General features: G+C 39.7%; 2 protein-coding genes across 2 annotated transcripts; both read left to right on the top strand.

Moving 5' to 3' along the window:
* Positions 1-5,393: 5,393 nt before the first annotated feature.
* dmac2 (distal membrane arm assembly component 2) lies at positions 5,394-8,494 on the top strand. The gene is made up of 6 exons (XM_026298888.1): positions 5,394-5,424; positions 6,004-6,194; positions 6,540-6,620; positions 7,057-7,196; positions 7,382-7,544; positions 7,656-8,494. The coding sequence occupies exons 1-6, from the start codon at positions 5,407-5,409 to the stop codon at positions 7,786-7,788; spliced, it is 726 nt and encodes a 241-aa protein (XP_026154673.1). The 5' UTR covers positions 5,394-5,406; the 3' UTR covers positions 7,789-8,494.
* An 80-nt stretch (positions 8,495-8,574) lies between these two features.
* On the top strand, positions 8,575-15,060 carry sirt2 (sirtuin 2 (silent mating type information regulation 2, homolog) 2 (S. cerevisiae)). Its single transcript, XM_026298887.1, has 16 exons — positions 8,575-8,737; positions 8,915-8,961; positions 9,130-9,178; positions 10,204-10,314; positions 10,417-10,458; positions 10,561-10,667; positions 10,879-10,935; positions 11,060-11,128; positions 11,203-11,332; positions 11,452-11,511; positions 11,671-11,726; positions 11,812-11,888; positions 12,252-12,303; positions 12,419-12,486; positions 12,938-13,004; positions 13,971-15,060. Exons 1-16 carry the CDS (start codon positions 8,722-8,724, stop codon positions 14,112-14,114), a joined length of 1,152 nt encoding a protein of 383 aa, XP_026154672.1. The 5' UTR covers positions 8,575-8,721; the 3' UTR covers positions 14,115-15,060.
* The last annotated feature ends 454 nt before the right edge of the window (positions 15,061-15,514 follow it).

The following is a 15,514-nucleotide window of genomic DNA, read 5'->3' as shown; positions in this document are numbered from 1 at the left end:
GAAAATCCCTGCTGAGATGTAGGATTAGTGCCAGTTCAACCTGCATGTGCTGGTCATCTTCAAAAAACGAATTTGAGCTCAGCATTGAAATGATTTTCTCGAAACAGAAGGATAATCTTCCAGAGAATTCTCAGACCTGTGTGTAGCTGAGAGCAGAAAGCAGAATCAATCAGGGACTTGGCTGAGCTTCATCAGACCTCCCGCTGTGCGTCTGTCCGTGACAGGAAGCTGTCATCTCACTAATCAGCTTATCACCTGAAGGAGCACAGGGTCCTGCTTTAGGTGCAGGGTGGACGAGGAGAGAAAAATTGGTACCTTATAGCTCATAGTCTCCTCATAACAGATTTCATGCATGTATTAATGACCATTTCAGTGATGTTTATGCATGATACTGACACCAATGACACCAAACTCTGTGACATAACAATATATTTGGAATATGCCTGCCTGAGGAAACTGCAGTGGTGTACAGTAGTAGCATTTATCAGCCAGATTACACGGAGTCAGTTTGGCAGCTCAGAGTTATTTAATCTTAATTTGAATAGAAGAAGATATTGCCTGGCTGACATGCAGCTTAGAGTCCATTATCAGCTTCATAAGACTGTAGTGGGGTAAAAGACACGACTGTGGATTAATGAGGATATGAACATGTTATTAGTTTCCAGATCAGACTGGGAGTCATTTTGATGCTTTTCTCTCATTATCTTCTTCTTTTTTTAAATTTTCTGACATCTGCATTTATATGCATGTCTCCATTTGAGCTGTGCTCATTACGCACCACAGGCTCAACTCAGTATTCTGCTGACAAAGGGAGAGGTGGGAAGATTAGGGAAGAACATGAATGGAAACGATAACACACGGGCTGAATTTCTACATTAGAAAACCTGACTTACATGTTGCAGAAGACGACTGTGTGTAGAAGCGAGATGAGGGGGGGGGACGGCTTTGGGTGTGAAGTGCAAGGAAAACAATGGAACAGAGGAAGCTAAAGAAGAGGCAGGAGGAAGGAGGAGGCTAAATGACTGAAATGTATAATGCATTCGACCTAACTACGTCTATTTATAACCTGATGGGAGGCAATAATTCATTTCTGACAACAATGACTGAGTGCGTAGTAGAAATATATTAGTTTACATGTAAAACTACTACCTAAGTCAATGGTCTATCATAGATAGGCTTTTTACTGACTTAAGTGAAATTACTCACACCATTCACAATGGATAGCCCAGACATAAGTGAATCCAAGGTGTTACACAACATAGATGGCAAGTCACACAGAGGTTTTGAGGTTAGCGTCGGTTTACAACTTACATCTGCTGTATCATACCTCATGTAGCTGCTGTGCAGTGAAAAGCCCTTTATTTCTTTTGCATTATTCATCTGCTTTTATGTAGCTGACACATCAGAAACTTTCTCCAACCTGAGGGAATACTCATACAGCATGTACAGATGCTGTCATACAGAGATAACTAACTAGAGTGCATTGCATTTTATTGCATTAATAGATATATATATATATATAAATTTTATATTCAGAGCCCAGTTTTCAGCATTTTAAGGTGATTGTGTGTGTAGGTTTCAGCTTGTATTCAACCTCTACATTTTTTATAATGATCCACATCCATTACATCTGCTCACTCAGGTCCATGCACACGGGAGAGCGCTGATCTCCAGACAGCAGCATCTGATCATGTTCGAATCTATTTGGAGACAGCTGCTCGTGTCTGTACAGCACCAACCTGAATGAACCGCAGTGATTTTAGGTGTATACTATGACACGCTCGGCTCAGCTCCTGCTATTTTTGGCTGATGTTCTATTCTGAGTGGCGCCTCCCTGCAAAATAATAGTGCCGTATAATTGCACAGCGTGTATAGCGGAGGGTTGGGTTGGTGTGCTGTTTATCACCATGGTAATTCATTCTGTCTGAAAATTGGTACAGATGTATGGAAACGGAAGATAACGAAATGATGTGCTCTAGTACAGGCACACACACACACACACACACACACACACACGTACGGTATACAAAGGTGTTTGGATAAAAAGCTGCACAAAAGATACACAGACACATGTCACATTAATAGTCTAACAAAGGTTTGTGTGTGTGTGTGTGTGTGCGTGCGTGCGTGCGTGCGTGTGTGTGTGTGTGTGTGTGTGTGTGTGTGTGTGTGCAATAAGGTTATATCATAAGCAAAGGAAAAAAGGTTCATCCATGACAACATGTACCTATTAATCCTAGTAGGTCACATGAATTTGACAGCTCATTCTCGATTTAATTTCATTTCAAGCAATTATTGAGGATGTTTGCACAAATGTGCAATCAGCAGTCTTGATATCTACATATTTATATCTGATGTTTAGAATCAGAACCAGATTTATCGCCAGGTACGTTGGACACATGTTGGAAATTTGATTTGATTCAAGCATCGATTCAGTTGTTAGTTGTTCTCTTTATTTCCTTTGTGCCTTCTGTCGTCCTCCGAGTGACTGTCCTTCAGTGTGAGCATTAAGCAGCCAACCCAGCACAACCCTCCGTTAATGACTTTCCTGCCAAGACTGTAGAGATTTTCAGAGTCCACTGGCCCTATGGGAGCTGGTCAAAACAAAACAACCCTGACAGCCGCTAATGGTCTGCAGAGGTTTGTGCATGTGTGCATGTGAATACAACATGTGTGCCCACCACATCTCTGCAGAAACAGAGGGAAGAGGTGGGAGCAAAGAGAACGAAGGAGAGAGACAACCGGTGGCTAATGGCTTTCCCACTAGGCCATCACTTACTGCGACTCAGTAAAAAGTGGAGCGCCACAGGGGGACAGCTATTAGGAAACCTCAGACTTCATCTGCTAACAAGACTGTCGAAGTAGTTTTGCCTTTTCCCACTTAAGAGAAATAAAATAGTTGCAGACTGGATTGACATTTGACAAGAGCAGACTAAAAGTAACTACTCATAGTTGGACAATTGTTGCCAATATCATTTGCTGTCAGTGACAGTCTGCCAAGCACCGCAAGGGAATAATAGGTTCATTCAAGGATTAAACGGGTGGCAAAGTACAATAATGAGAAGATTGTGGCTTTATTTTAGCGTTTTCTTTATAATCTACTAATTATCCATCCATTAGCTGTTCCTGCTTATCTGAACAATACATCCAAAACAATAAATAAAGGCTTCATTTATTCTGACATTAGACCCTTATCCTCACTTTGGAGGGGAACAAAGGAAAATCAGTGGAGCACAAACTGAACAGTGTTTTGCAGAAACAGGTCTCTGGTGTTGCTGTGTTGACAAAATCCTAATTGAGCACAAATTGAATCACTGCTTTAGCAGCATTTGTGATGTTCGCCTCTCATGACCCTTCAAAAACCCAATTTATCCCTTTTAATGCTTTGGATTGATATCATGTCACTGTTCTTGGCCTTTCTTTAAATGTGATGGTTGCACGTTAGGATGCTAAGAAGCTACGGCATTAAAGCATTTTGCTTATGTCAACATTTAAGAGGCTATACTTTGTCTTTATGGCACAGAATTCTGCTGCACCACACACTGCACTACTCCTCAGGCTATTGCATGGTTTGCTTTAGGACCCAATCAAAATTCATGAGTACAGGCAAACACATGGGGGTAGGAATACAGTGCATCAAACCCCATCTGAATCCTATCATATCATGGTTCAGAGGTGTTTCCAGCCAGAGCGGCATGGAGAATATTTCATTTTTTAAACCGCAAACAGAACAGAATCAATGATCATTAATCTCAGGAGTCAAGATGCACACGCACAAACACCGACAAACGTACCTGTGCACAAACGCACACACAGTAAGGCCTAGGTGTTTGGAGGTACTTTCACCATGAGCACATTGTTCGTCTTCTGTTAAAGCACTGAAATTCTGCTCCAGTAAACAACCCACCTGTTCCACCATCCATCCCCTAATCGATTCATTCATTCTCTCTGGCTCTTTCTTCATTGGTCCACATGTTCATTCAATCAAGCCTCCAATAATTTGATTTGCTTGGACTCTACACAGACTCGGCCTCTTTTCTCCATCTTTCTGTGGCTTTTACAAGCGCTCTAACTAATACCCATGAGCTAATGACTTGTGAACAGTGTTCCTGGCTTTGTATTTCACATGTAGTTAAATATGATGTAAATCCTTCATCCCTTATTGTACGTTGTGTTTATGTTAGTCACTGTGGTATTATATACTGTAGACTATTCACTGGAAACGCATAAAACACTGAACTTTCATTATAACTATGATACCAAACGCTCACCATCCACAAACACACATGAGAAGCATAAGGCATCTTCTCATTTGCTAATTATTTGGACCAGCAGGTGTGATCCGTCTGTCACCGTGAGTGCTGGAGCTCGAAGAGGTCTACACGTGAATGTGTGTCTGAGTGTGTGTGTAATAGTGATGAAAGAAAAAAGCTTGTTTTTCAGTGGCACATCTGTCGGACTGGTGATGTTTCAAGCTGCCTTTTCTTAAAGAGAAAACCCTCAGAATCACTGGAGGAAATAAACTCATAATATTAATCTGGAGATGTAACACAACATACAACATATGCAGCAAACTGAGGCTGACAGCTGACACCATGATGGAACCGATTCAGTTAGGGCATGATTTTTTTTTTTCTCCGGCCAAAAATGACTAAAGTAATTATTTCAGGAGTGATATGTCAGTTGTTTTTTATTTCAATAGCATCATAAATAGCATTACTGACTGCTGAAGGTCAAGTGAATATGGTATATTGATAGCATATTAATAAAGTACCTTGTGAAGACCATAGTCACCAGTATGATTAGGACCATCATCACCATCTTCTAATTCCTGATAAGCTAAGTCCATTATGTGTGTGTTTTACTGTACAGGTTGTTTATTATGTGACACATTTATAAATGCTTGTGAGATATAAGGTTTGTAAAGCAATAGGTTTTTAAATGGGATCATTTTACTGTAGTTTTTGTCAGTTTTGACAAATGACAAATGACAAAAAAGGCTCGTACAAAGAAATGACCCTTCATCATAATAGTTTTATTACTAATACGCTCCATGTTAGTTCTAGTCAGTCAGATTAAAAGAGATATAGCAGGTTCTGGTCGTGTGTTTTCAGTTTTAATATGGAGGATACTTTAGTTGTGTCTTTTTAATTATTGAATATTAGTTCACTTTAATTTTTTAACAAATACACAATTATCAATCTTTATTATTTTTATGATATGATCTGATATGATCTTAGCTTCCTAATATCTACATACAAACATGCTCCTAATTTCTTTTATTTAGGCATCACAATGGACTTTGTGTGCATGGAGCGCCACCATGCGGTAAACAGAGTAAATAACAGCCTGAAAACGCGGAGGGGTAAGTTTGTCCTTCGTGAGTTCCCGTACAACGGTGCTGTCATGGCGGCCCGCCTGACGGTAAGTTGTCCTTCACGTTTTCGATTAATTACCGGACTCATCTAAACCCAAATGGAAATTTTTACTCGCTCATTAAATGTGAGAGTAAAGTTTTTCCAAAGGCGTGTTTGCGCTGAGCTTTTAGACTGTTTGTTTGTGTTGTTGTTGGGATTTTGCTATGAGCATGTCTGTACTGATAACTGAAATCATTTCCATCCCTCTGGTTTGACTTTTAGATAGAAACTTTTGAAGCTAAAAATGGTTTTACCAAAAGGTCCAGACAACAAAAACTGCTGGCATCAAGACATTGTTTGCTTTTATTCTCTGGTTAGACTTTATTTGACAGGACAGGAAGGAAACTAGTCGCTGTTTCACTTCATTTAGTGTTTTTCACAAGCAGAATTCAGGATGGTCCCAACTCTCTGAGCTCTGTAAGATTCAATTTACAGGTGTTGTTGAGTTTTATCATCATCACAGTAAATGAATGGACACTCTTGGATACTGCAGCTGTTATTTGAAGCCTACCAAGACAAATCAGCTCCTATTGTCCTGCAGTTTTTAGTCATAATTTAACATCTCTGTCGTTTTCTGTCTGCACAGTCTTTACACAGATGCTGCCAGCGGACGGCCAGCCTCCTTGTTGCTAGGCAACTGTGGAGCTCCAGCTCAGCATCTCCACCTCCTCTGCATAGGAGGTTTCTCCTTTTCCTCGCTCAGCGTTTCTATGATATAGAAATGCTGCTGAGCTGGGTGGGCCAGATGAGGAGGAAGAATATTAACAAGAAGAATGCGTAAGAAATGTTCTGTCTGGTTTGTTCTGTTCTGTCTGTAGAGATGCAGCTGCTGGTGACGTCTGTTCCAATGAAATAGGGCTAATGGAAAGAAAAGATGTCATTGCTGAATATGTGACAAATTCACAGTCTTCTCTGCATTGTAGCTAAGAAATCTATATGCATAACCAAAGATTCTCAGTCTATCAAATACACTTTTAAGTGCCTGTAATAACAAAAACACAAAACACATTAAACTGTAGGTGAAATTATGGCTGTGGACAAGTGCATTGGTCGAGTCGAGATGCAGTTTGTAAAGTTTGTGTCGATGTTTGACTCAGTGATTTTTCCCTCTGTTTTTCACAGGTATTACGGCTACACCAAGAGCTTTTATGGCTCCGACATAGCAGCAGCATATTATGTCTTGAGCCTGAAAGGAGGATTTAGGTAAACGACTCATTCCCTTGCCTCTCCTTTTGTTTGTATATATGTAGATTTAGATTTTACAGTATAACATTATTCTTTTGTTAAATTATTGTTAATGGCTGCTGTCCTGTTGTTCTTGGATATAAGTGACCACACAATGTGTTTTATTTCAAGTGACGACACGCTGGTGCTTACATATGAACCTGTTGTTTTATGCTTGAAAGTTGCAATGTGTTTTTTGTTGTATTTATAAAAATACCCATTACAAGTCCCCAGAGCCCAAATTAGCAGTCTTGTTTGGTCTGAACCACAATCCAAAACTCAAACATATTGAATTTATATTTTAGTATAGGTGTAGTATAGTGTAATACTAAGACATAATGTATTTATCTGCAACAGCCATGTGCCAATTGTGCTGCTGTGATCTTGTTTTCATGTGATTGTGTTGTGTCCTCAGGTATGCTGGCCACACGGACTGGTTCCGTTCAGACCGGAGGGGCAAGTTCAACTGGGACTTTTTGAATCACAAAGACACACCCCTAGAGGAGGTAGACATGAGCTATACAGTCATCAACTACACAGGACTGGGGAACCTGGGTACTGAGCTCCAGATCACTTTTAAGTTTCTTTCTTTTTTCCTTTCCAAGATAGATTTTTTTTCTGCTGTTATGTTGGTGTCTCTGTGTCCTACCCTGTCAAGCACATGTACTGTGCATGTACTTCATTTTAATGATATTCAACATGTGAGTCCTGTGTTTTTGATCTGATTTCTCTCTCCTCAGAGGGGCAGCAGTCTTTGAGGACTCTGTTATTACGAGGATGTCCTGAAGTCGATGATTGGTTCCTGGCCAGGCTCCATATGTTCCAGGATTCTCTAGAGGAACTGGACATTTCTCACTGTCCATGCATTACTGTAGGAGGCCTGACTGCACTGCGGAATCTCAAGTAATTACCCAGACACTCACAACATAGCTGAGTAATTATTGCCAATTCACTCACGCAGTGTTAAATACCCCCACAAATACCTCTTTTGTGTATTTTGTGTGTGTTCTGCAGAGGACTGCGGCGTTTGAACATCTCATCGCTCCCAGGGATTTCAAGTCCTGGGTTGGTCATCATCCTGCTGGAGGAGATGTTACCAAAATGTCAGATCACTGCTACTGGCTACGACTACAGCCTGAGGCAGTAGGTGAAGAGGAGAGGAAGGAGCACATGTAAGGGCTAGTGCATGGACAGGAATCAGGCATCAAGTGATACAGGGCAGGGAGAGAGAGAGAGGGCTGAGAGAGCTCTGCTGTCCTTTCACTATAGTCTGTAGTAACCGATCCAATGGATGATTTGGTACATGCATCCAATGCATATGCTGCTGCACTTGTTTTGTAGTGTCTTGTTTTTCCCGATAATCAAATTGTCAAGACATTTGTGATGTTGATCTCGTCATATCGGTTACAAGAAAACTGCACTTTGTGTGCACGTGTGCTAATGGATTTATTTGTTGTTGAATTGTAAATATGGTTGTAAAAAGTACAAAATAAAGATTGAACTGTTCAGTATCATGATTATTGAACTTTTACCTGTGAATCTCACTACGTGTTAAAGAAACAATGAAGACCACGTGGCTACGTATCTTTGTGTGGCTGTATAATCTTCACTGTGGAAGATTATATGAGGAAACTAAAGCCCATAATCCAGTGTGAGCCTTGTCCTGCTGTAGTGTTGTGATGAAGACTCCAGTGGAAATGGGAAGAGAGTGAAGGAATCACTGGTGGTTTTGTATGTAAGGACACATTAAGTCTATGCTCATTTGGTAACCATCTTGTTTTATGAGTAAATTATACACAAATATCTATTTTATCATATTACGTATGTTTATTAAAGTGGGTTTGTTAAATATATTGAGTTTAATATTTTATTTAACAGAACATCAAGTAGGAACGAAAGTGTGTTGGGAAATGGGTCACAATAAACACGGACCTGTTTTTTGACGGACGACAACAGGATGGAATCCGTAGATTGCTAAGTTAGCTGAGTAGTAAATACCTGCCACAACTTTTTAAACTATAGGACTTAAATTGATTGTCATTCGGACACTTGAGCCTAAAGGGTCTCAGCAGGCGGATAAATGTCTGATGCATCAGGTAGGATGACTGTGTGATGTGAAATTTTACTTAAAACCGATAACTGACGACGATACAAGGCGTTAGTCAAGTTAGCTTTATAGCTAACTTTAGCTAACAAGTTAGCTTCATAGCTAACATGTCTATTTTTACGGAGAAACGCTGTTCTGGTATTTACCGATCCTTTTAAATTAACAGAGCACAATAAGAAAGAAGAAGAGGAGGCGGTTACACCCGAACCTGAGGTAAGAAAGACGGTTTATGTGTCGGTAAGCTAGCTGGGTGTTAGCATGTTACTCAGCCGGTTGCCAGGTTTGACATCAAAATAAAGCCTGACACAGACGATGTGCAGCCAGTCACATGAATTTGCTTTGCACTGCTGCTGAGTTTATCATGTCATGTTTTATATGCAGGAACAATCCGACGACAGCAGCGAGGAAGAGGCTGCAGGAGACACAGGCAGTATGTAAACATATTGTGTAACATGCTAAATTAAAATGTATGTGAAATAAAAACAACTGTGCTGCTGTTAGCACCATATCTGGCACATTTATTGGTTGCATTCAATAATTGGTTGACTAGTTCAGTGTTTTATTTGATTAAGCTTGGTTACTAGTTAATGCTACAACCCTGAAACTTCTCCAATCACTGTACAAACGAACTGTTAAAATTCTGGACAGGAAACATTTACCATTGTTGTCCAGTGTTACAGAAAACATAGGTTACTCAGCTGGGAAAACATGGTCAAATATGCAAATCTGTGTCTGATCTATAAAATCATTCATGGTTTAACATCTTAACCTCTTGGTCAGTTCATTATTATTCGAACAGTTGATTACAGCAGAACCAGAGGTGCAGCGAGAGGGGACTTTATTATTGCCTTCAGGTTTGGTCAAACTGCTTTTTCGGTTCAAGCTGCTACTGAATGGGATCTTACTCCCATCACTAACAGAAATCAGAGCACATACACCACATTTAAGGTGCAGTTAGGAAAATGGCTCATTGACAATCAGATCTGTCAGCACTGACTTTAAGACAATTGTCTGCTCTTGCTGCCACCTGCTGCCATCTTGTATCTTACTGTTTTGTTTGTCATTGTTGTGTCTGGTGTTTTTGTGTCCTGTGTTTGTATTCTAACATTTTAGCATTGTATTAGCATTTTACTAATATTGCCATGTTTTTGTAAATTTACTCTTGTTGTTTTGGCTGACTTTTAACATCTGTCCAGGGACAGAAAATAACCTTCTGGCCAATTCTGGCATATTTGCAGAAATGTTCATTACTATGCATTGACATTGACATGAATTTAAAAAAAAAATAGCTAAAATATGTAGTTGCAGCCAGCTGTGTTATGTGGAAGCTACTTTGCTACAGCACATCCTGATGATTGGGACTTGGTTTTGGATGAAACTAAGAGTAAATGTATTGTTACCTTGCACTGCATTTTTTTAAACCAATCATCTGATTCTCTTCTGTGTTCATGTCAGTGGACTTTCTGCGTAACTTCTTCTCCAGCACCCTTGGCCTTGGTTCAACAGACAAGGTTCTGGATGAGCTGAGTTTGGAAGGAGTGGCCCGGTTCATAAAGAGTGGCAAATGTGAGTCGTTGTCTGTTTTCTTTGAAACAGTCATTCAGCATGTAAAATCGTTTATTGCTTAAAGGCTTTTTACCACAATACACTTTTTTTGCATTCTCACAGGTAAAAACATAATCTGTATGGTTGGAGCAGGAATATCCACATGTGAGTATATCAGCTTTTATATCACAGTAAAAGCATTTAAGCCCATCTCAACAAATGTTTTATATGTAATTTTTTAATGTGTAACACAGTCTCCCTCTACAGCGGCTGGGATTCCTGATTTCCGTTCACCAGAAACAGGGCTGTATGCAAACCTGCAGAAATATAACCTGCCCTACCCCGAGGCCATTTTCCAGATAGATTACTTTAAGGTTTGTGAAAGGCTGCTTTGGACAGGTTTGAAAGATACACAGTACAGAATAGAACAGCTCTCAAAGAACTGTAGAATTTCCTGAGGGTTTGGCATTTAGATTTTCTTTCTTCCTTTAAATCAATTTACAGTATTAATAATAAAACATTATGTTATGAGCAGTTTCAACCCTAACAATAATATTGAACATTTGTCTCCATCTTGCATATCAGAAACATCCAGAGCCATTCTTCGCATTGGCCAAGGAGCTTTACCCTGGACAGTTTAAGGTACAGCACATCCCGCTCATCCTGCTGCCAATGAGTTGCTTATTACTTGTCTTCTCATATAGAAAACTAAGAACTGCCTCACAGGCATCTTCTTCTCTCATGTTTGGCCTTTATCGGTGTTTAGCCGACAATCTGTCATTACTTCATGAAGATTATGAAGGACAAGGGGCTCTTGAGACGCTGCTACACACAGGTAGAAACAACCCTCAGCTTCACATAGTTGAAGTCAGTATTTCTGTGTTGACATTAATGTGCATGTTCATTTAGAATATCGACACCCTGGAGCGAGTGGCCGGGCTCGAAGGAGAGGATCTAATAGAAGCTCACGGAACATTTTACACGTCCCACTGTGTCAGCTTCTGTTGCCGCAAGGAGTACAACCTGGACTGGATGAAAGGTGTCTCTTGTTTTTTTTTTTTTTTTTTGCCTTCACATATGAAAAGAGGAACCTGAGACTGTTGCACAATTTCAAGATTTCAGTCCCTCAGGTGCTTTAACCTCCTCTCTACCTCGTAGAAAAAATCTTTTCTGACGACATTCCCCGGTGTGCGAAATGCAGCAGTTTGGTCAAGCCAGGTAAGTTGATCTTTGTCTCTCTCTCTGTGTTGTTGTTTTTTTATTTGCATTTCTGTACCACATCTTTTTTACTTTACAAACCTGTTTGCTATATAACTGCATTGCCATGTATCTCAGAGTATATTTGTACCTCTGTGTCTCTTGCTTCTCTTCACCCAGATATCGTCTTCTTTGGTGAAAATCTTCCTGCCCGGTTTTTCACTTCAGTGAAGACGGTGAGCACATGGTAGTTGTGGAGGGGGTATGATGGAGCACCTCAGCAGAAATAAACTATTTGCACTGCCTTTCTTTATCTGTTAGGACTTTCCTTGCTGTGATCTTCTCATTGTCATGGGGACATCACTGCAGGTCCAGCCATTTGCAAGTTTAGTCAGCAGGTACTGCAGATCAAGTTTCCTGTTCCTGAAATATACTGCTGAATGCAGACACTGCTACAGTAATCGTTTACAGTATGCCGTACACTGGCAGCCAGTAACAGTGTTTGATTTTATGAAAAATTGATCTTGATTCCAGAAACAATCTCGTCTTGTTTAAGTGTCTCCATGGAAAATGCTGAGTCCACTCATTCATATTTTAGAACATATTGTAAATTGTCTCTGTGAAGAGCATCAGCTGAATTGCTGAAATATTGTGTAAGTAATTATGTGTGTAATCCGTTTCTGTGTTCTCTCTCTCTCTCTCTCTCTCTCTCTCTCTCTCTCTCCCTCTCTCTGGTGCTTATTTCTTATTTTGTCCTTCAGGGTTTCCAAAAGTTGCCCAAGGCTGCTTATTAACATGGAGAAGACAGGACAGGTGAGCCTTCACCCCTCCAATAGCTCTTTTCTCTCTTTATCACTCCTCTGATTTTTGTCATAGAAGTGTTTCTCGGCTTCTTTATGCAGCGATGTCTGTGTGCTTCTCTGTGCAGGCGGATCCTCTCTTTGGGTTGCTTGGTTTTGGAGGAGGGATGGATTTTGACTCAGACAAGGCATACAGGTGATGCAGAGATGCTGCCAAACCTCTTCATGTCTTTTACTGTAGTAGCTTTAGCCTCTCACTGCAACTTTTGGAAGTTAAAAAAAAGTCCGTAATGATTGTTTTATATTAAACGTTTTTATTATTTGTATGAAAATGACATCATGCAGTTTATCTTTGCTCCACCAGGGAGTGCTAAAGCATCATCTGTGATAAAGATTTAGGTACTTCATGCTTTACTTGTTTTTAACACTTAACATAACGTGTCTTTAGTGTAGTAACCAAGTTACTTACTTATTCAGTAATTAGCCAGTCTCTCAGTAGTCATCATGCCATTAAAAAGCATCTCATATGCACATGACTGGTGCCTCCATAGAACTAAACCTGGATTTGTGTTAGTGTTGGAGGACATTATGTTATGTTCAGTGTTATGTTTGTCAGCACATGAAGAAGAGTTTGTTTTTCTCTTCAGAGATGTAGCTTCCATCAGCACATGTGACGATGGCTGTTTGGCTCTGGCTGACCTGCTGGGGTGGAAGGTAAATTACACAGACATCTATGTACAGTAAATCCTGTGCTTGTGTAAGGTTTCACATCTTGTTTACGCACAGCCACTGAACACAGAACAATCACCTATGAAAGCACAGTAGAAATACCAGTGGACCAGGCTGTAATTAATATTGTAATGACTTCAGTTATTCAAACACAAACACAGAAGAAGAAGAAGAAGAAGTACTTTATTAATCCCCAAGGGGAAATTTTGTTACAGCAGTTATTAAATTTGAGATTAGATTAGATTGTCACTGTTTCCCTCATGTAGGTCAATAAGGTTTGACTCACCTCATACAGTACACAGGTATTTTAAACTAACAACAAATAATCTAAAGAAAAGGTTTAACGTAGGATCACCAGTGGTAAATCCACTAAATAGCACATATTTCAGTAGTTAAAAAAAACAACATGCAAACCATATGTTGGGGGAAGTTACCTGCTGAAACCAGTTTTATTCTTGTCGTGACTGCCAAACCAGCAGAGAGGCTGCACCATGTAACCACAAAATAGTTGTTTACCCTATTGTGTCTGAATCGAGCAAATAAAATACGCAAAATAGAAAATAAGAACCGCATTAGCCAAACTACTCATCCTAGTTTGAGCTCTTAACCGCCTGCTGGGTCTAGTTTCATATTTAGTGCACAAACATGAGTGTGGTGTCGATATTTGGGAATCAGAGTGGTCTAGTTTGAAGATACTGAATATGACGTGATCAGCCACATCAGTAGAACTTCCTGGTATTTGTGAGTCTTGTCATTGTAAAAGTATAAACATAAAAGGGGAGAGCTTTGGAAATGTCATGTTAACATATTTATGATTTTCCTGATGTGAACACTAAGCACAAACTGTTTTTCTCTCGTCTTGTCTTCCCATCATGAGCCTGTGCTCCATATTTTAACACAGCAAGTCAAGTCTCATGTTTGTCCTTGACTTCTCTTTCCGACCCGCTCCAGGGGGAGTTGGAAGAGTTGGTGAAGCAGGAACATGCCAGGATTGACAGTCAGGACCAAAAGGAAAAGGCCAGTGAGAGCAAAGGAGCTGCAGCCAAGGCGACTGCTGCGTCACCAGAGGCACCAGAGTCCAGAAAGGAAGAGTAACTAATAAATAAAAGTCACTGTAGCATGAGACAGTTTAGGGTTGGCCCTTAAATTACACCAACAACAAACTGAGGACAGCTGATATCCCTGTGTTATATGCTTTTCTTTTTATGCACTTTACTAAAAATTGATAAGCTTGCCTTTTTTTTTTTTTTTGCATCAGTTCTCATCCATCTCAGTTGTGTATTTCTGAGGATGCATTTTACTGCAGCAGACATTGGCATTCGTCAGGTTAGAACCATTTTTTTCATGTCTGAAAGATGATGATGTTACAGAAGAGGAAAGAATGTCTCCAAACAGTTACCCAACAATTGTGATTCTGATTTGGGGCCAGGCCACGTCAGCTGTCTTCACCTTTATTATCTGATTTCTTTTGAGCTTCTACAAAAGGTAACCAGGATGATTCCTTTATCTGACGTCTCCTCCCCCAAGCCAAAAGCTTTTGGTCTGTTTGATCAGTGACCTCATGAAAGCATCATAAAAATCAAAACCGGGACTTCCTGATTGGTGAGCTGCAGTAATTGTAAATATAACAATAGAATAACTGGGAATGTGGAACTTTTAAAATGATCAGATCGTGTTAACCTTCCTTCTCTTGTTGGAATTGATTTCTCTAATTTCATTTAACACAATATTCTTGGACATGCATGAAACAAATGATGGTTTTTTGATATTACAAGCTGTACATCAGTGTATTGCACATAATATAACAGTAACTTTGAACTTTCTAGATTTGATCAGAGTTGCTTCTTAGTTATTTTAGCCTTTTAAATCTTTGGGGATAGATAAAGTGCTGCAGAGACAATAACTTATACATTTACTTACAATCTGTTTTGGAAAGCTGTATGAGCATGAGTTGTTGCATTAAGAAATAAAACACAATAACATTTACAAACAAAACCACGGCAACCAATGCAAAAACCTGCAATAAATTGAACTTTTTTAACACTGGTTATGTTCACTTTTGTTGCAGCTGTGAGAGAGGGGCTGGTTTAACTGGTCACTTTTTCAGGTTTCTGTTATTGGCAAATCACTGGACAGAGGTTTATAAAAAGCTAAGGCAAGCTAGTGACAGCTGCCATGATATTACTCCAGAAAATAAATAGTAAAGGATGTTTAATTCAAATTAAAAAATGTGAATGTGGACAACCTTACTTCATCCAAAAAGCTCCTAGAATAGGGCGCTGTATGATTTAAAGTGGTTTCAGGTCTTAGATACGCATTTATCTAACATGTTAAATATGAATGTTTAAATATGCTACAGTGAATGTTAAAGTTTGGATGATCTGTTGGTTTATTTCACGATTGTGTGGGTACAGTTTCAGCACATTTTTCTGACTCATATATTTCTTAACTCTGGTTCATTGAAAGCTCTCTGACAACATTTTCCCCTTTAAAAA

Source organism: Mastacembelus armatus, chromosome 13, assembly GCF_900324485.2.
Source record: "Mastacembelus armatus chromosome 13, fMasArm1.2, whole genome shotgun sequence".
Taxonomy (NCBI): Eukaryota; Metazoa; Chordata; class Actinopteri; order Synbranchiformes; family Mastacembelidae; genus Mastacembelus; species Mastacembelus armatus.
The sequence above is the reverse complement of the archived record's forward strand: the minus strand, read 5'-3'. Positions and strand labels throughout refer to the sequence as shown.

Excerpts from the sequence above, each read along its gene's own strand:
- sirt2 (XM_026298887.1), top strand. Across the intron at positions 8,962-9,129 it reads CGGTTACACCCGAACCTGAG|GAACAATCCGACGACAGCAG; the intron begins GTAAGAAAGACG and ends TTTTATATGCAG. Across the intron at positions 10,668-10,878 it reads TCCAGATAGATTACTTTAAG|AAACATCCAGAGCCATTCTT; the intron begins GTTTGTGAAAGG and ends CTTGCATATCAG.
- dmac2 (XM_026298888.1), top strand. Across the intron at positions 6,621-7,056 it reads AGCCTGAAAGGAGGATTTAG|GTATGCTGGCCACACGGACT; the intron begins GTAAACGACTCA and ends TTGTGTCCTCAG. Across the intron at positions 7,197-7,381 it reads CACAGGACTGGGGAACCTGG|AGGGGCAGCAGTCTTTGAGG; the intron begins GTACTGAGCTCC and ends CTCTCTCCTCAG.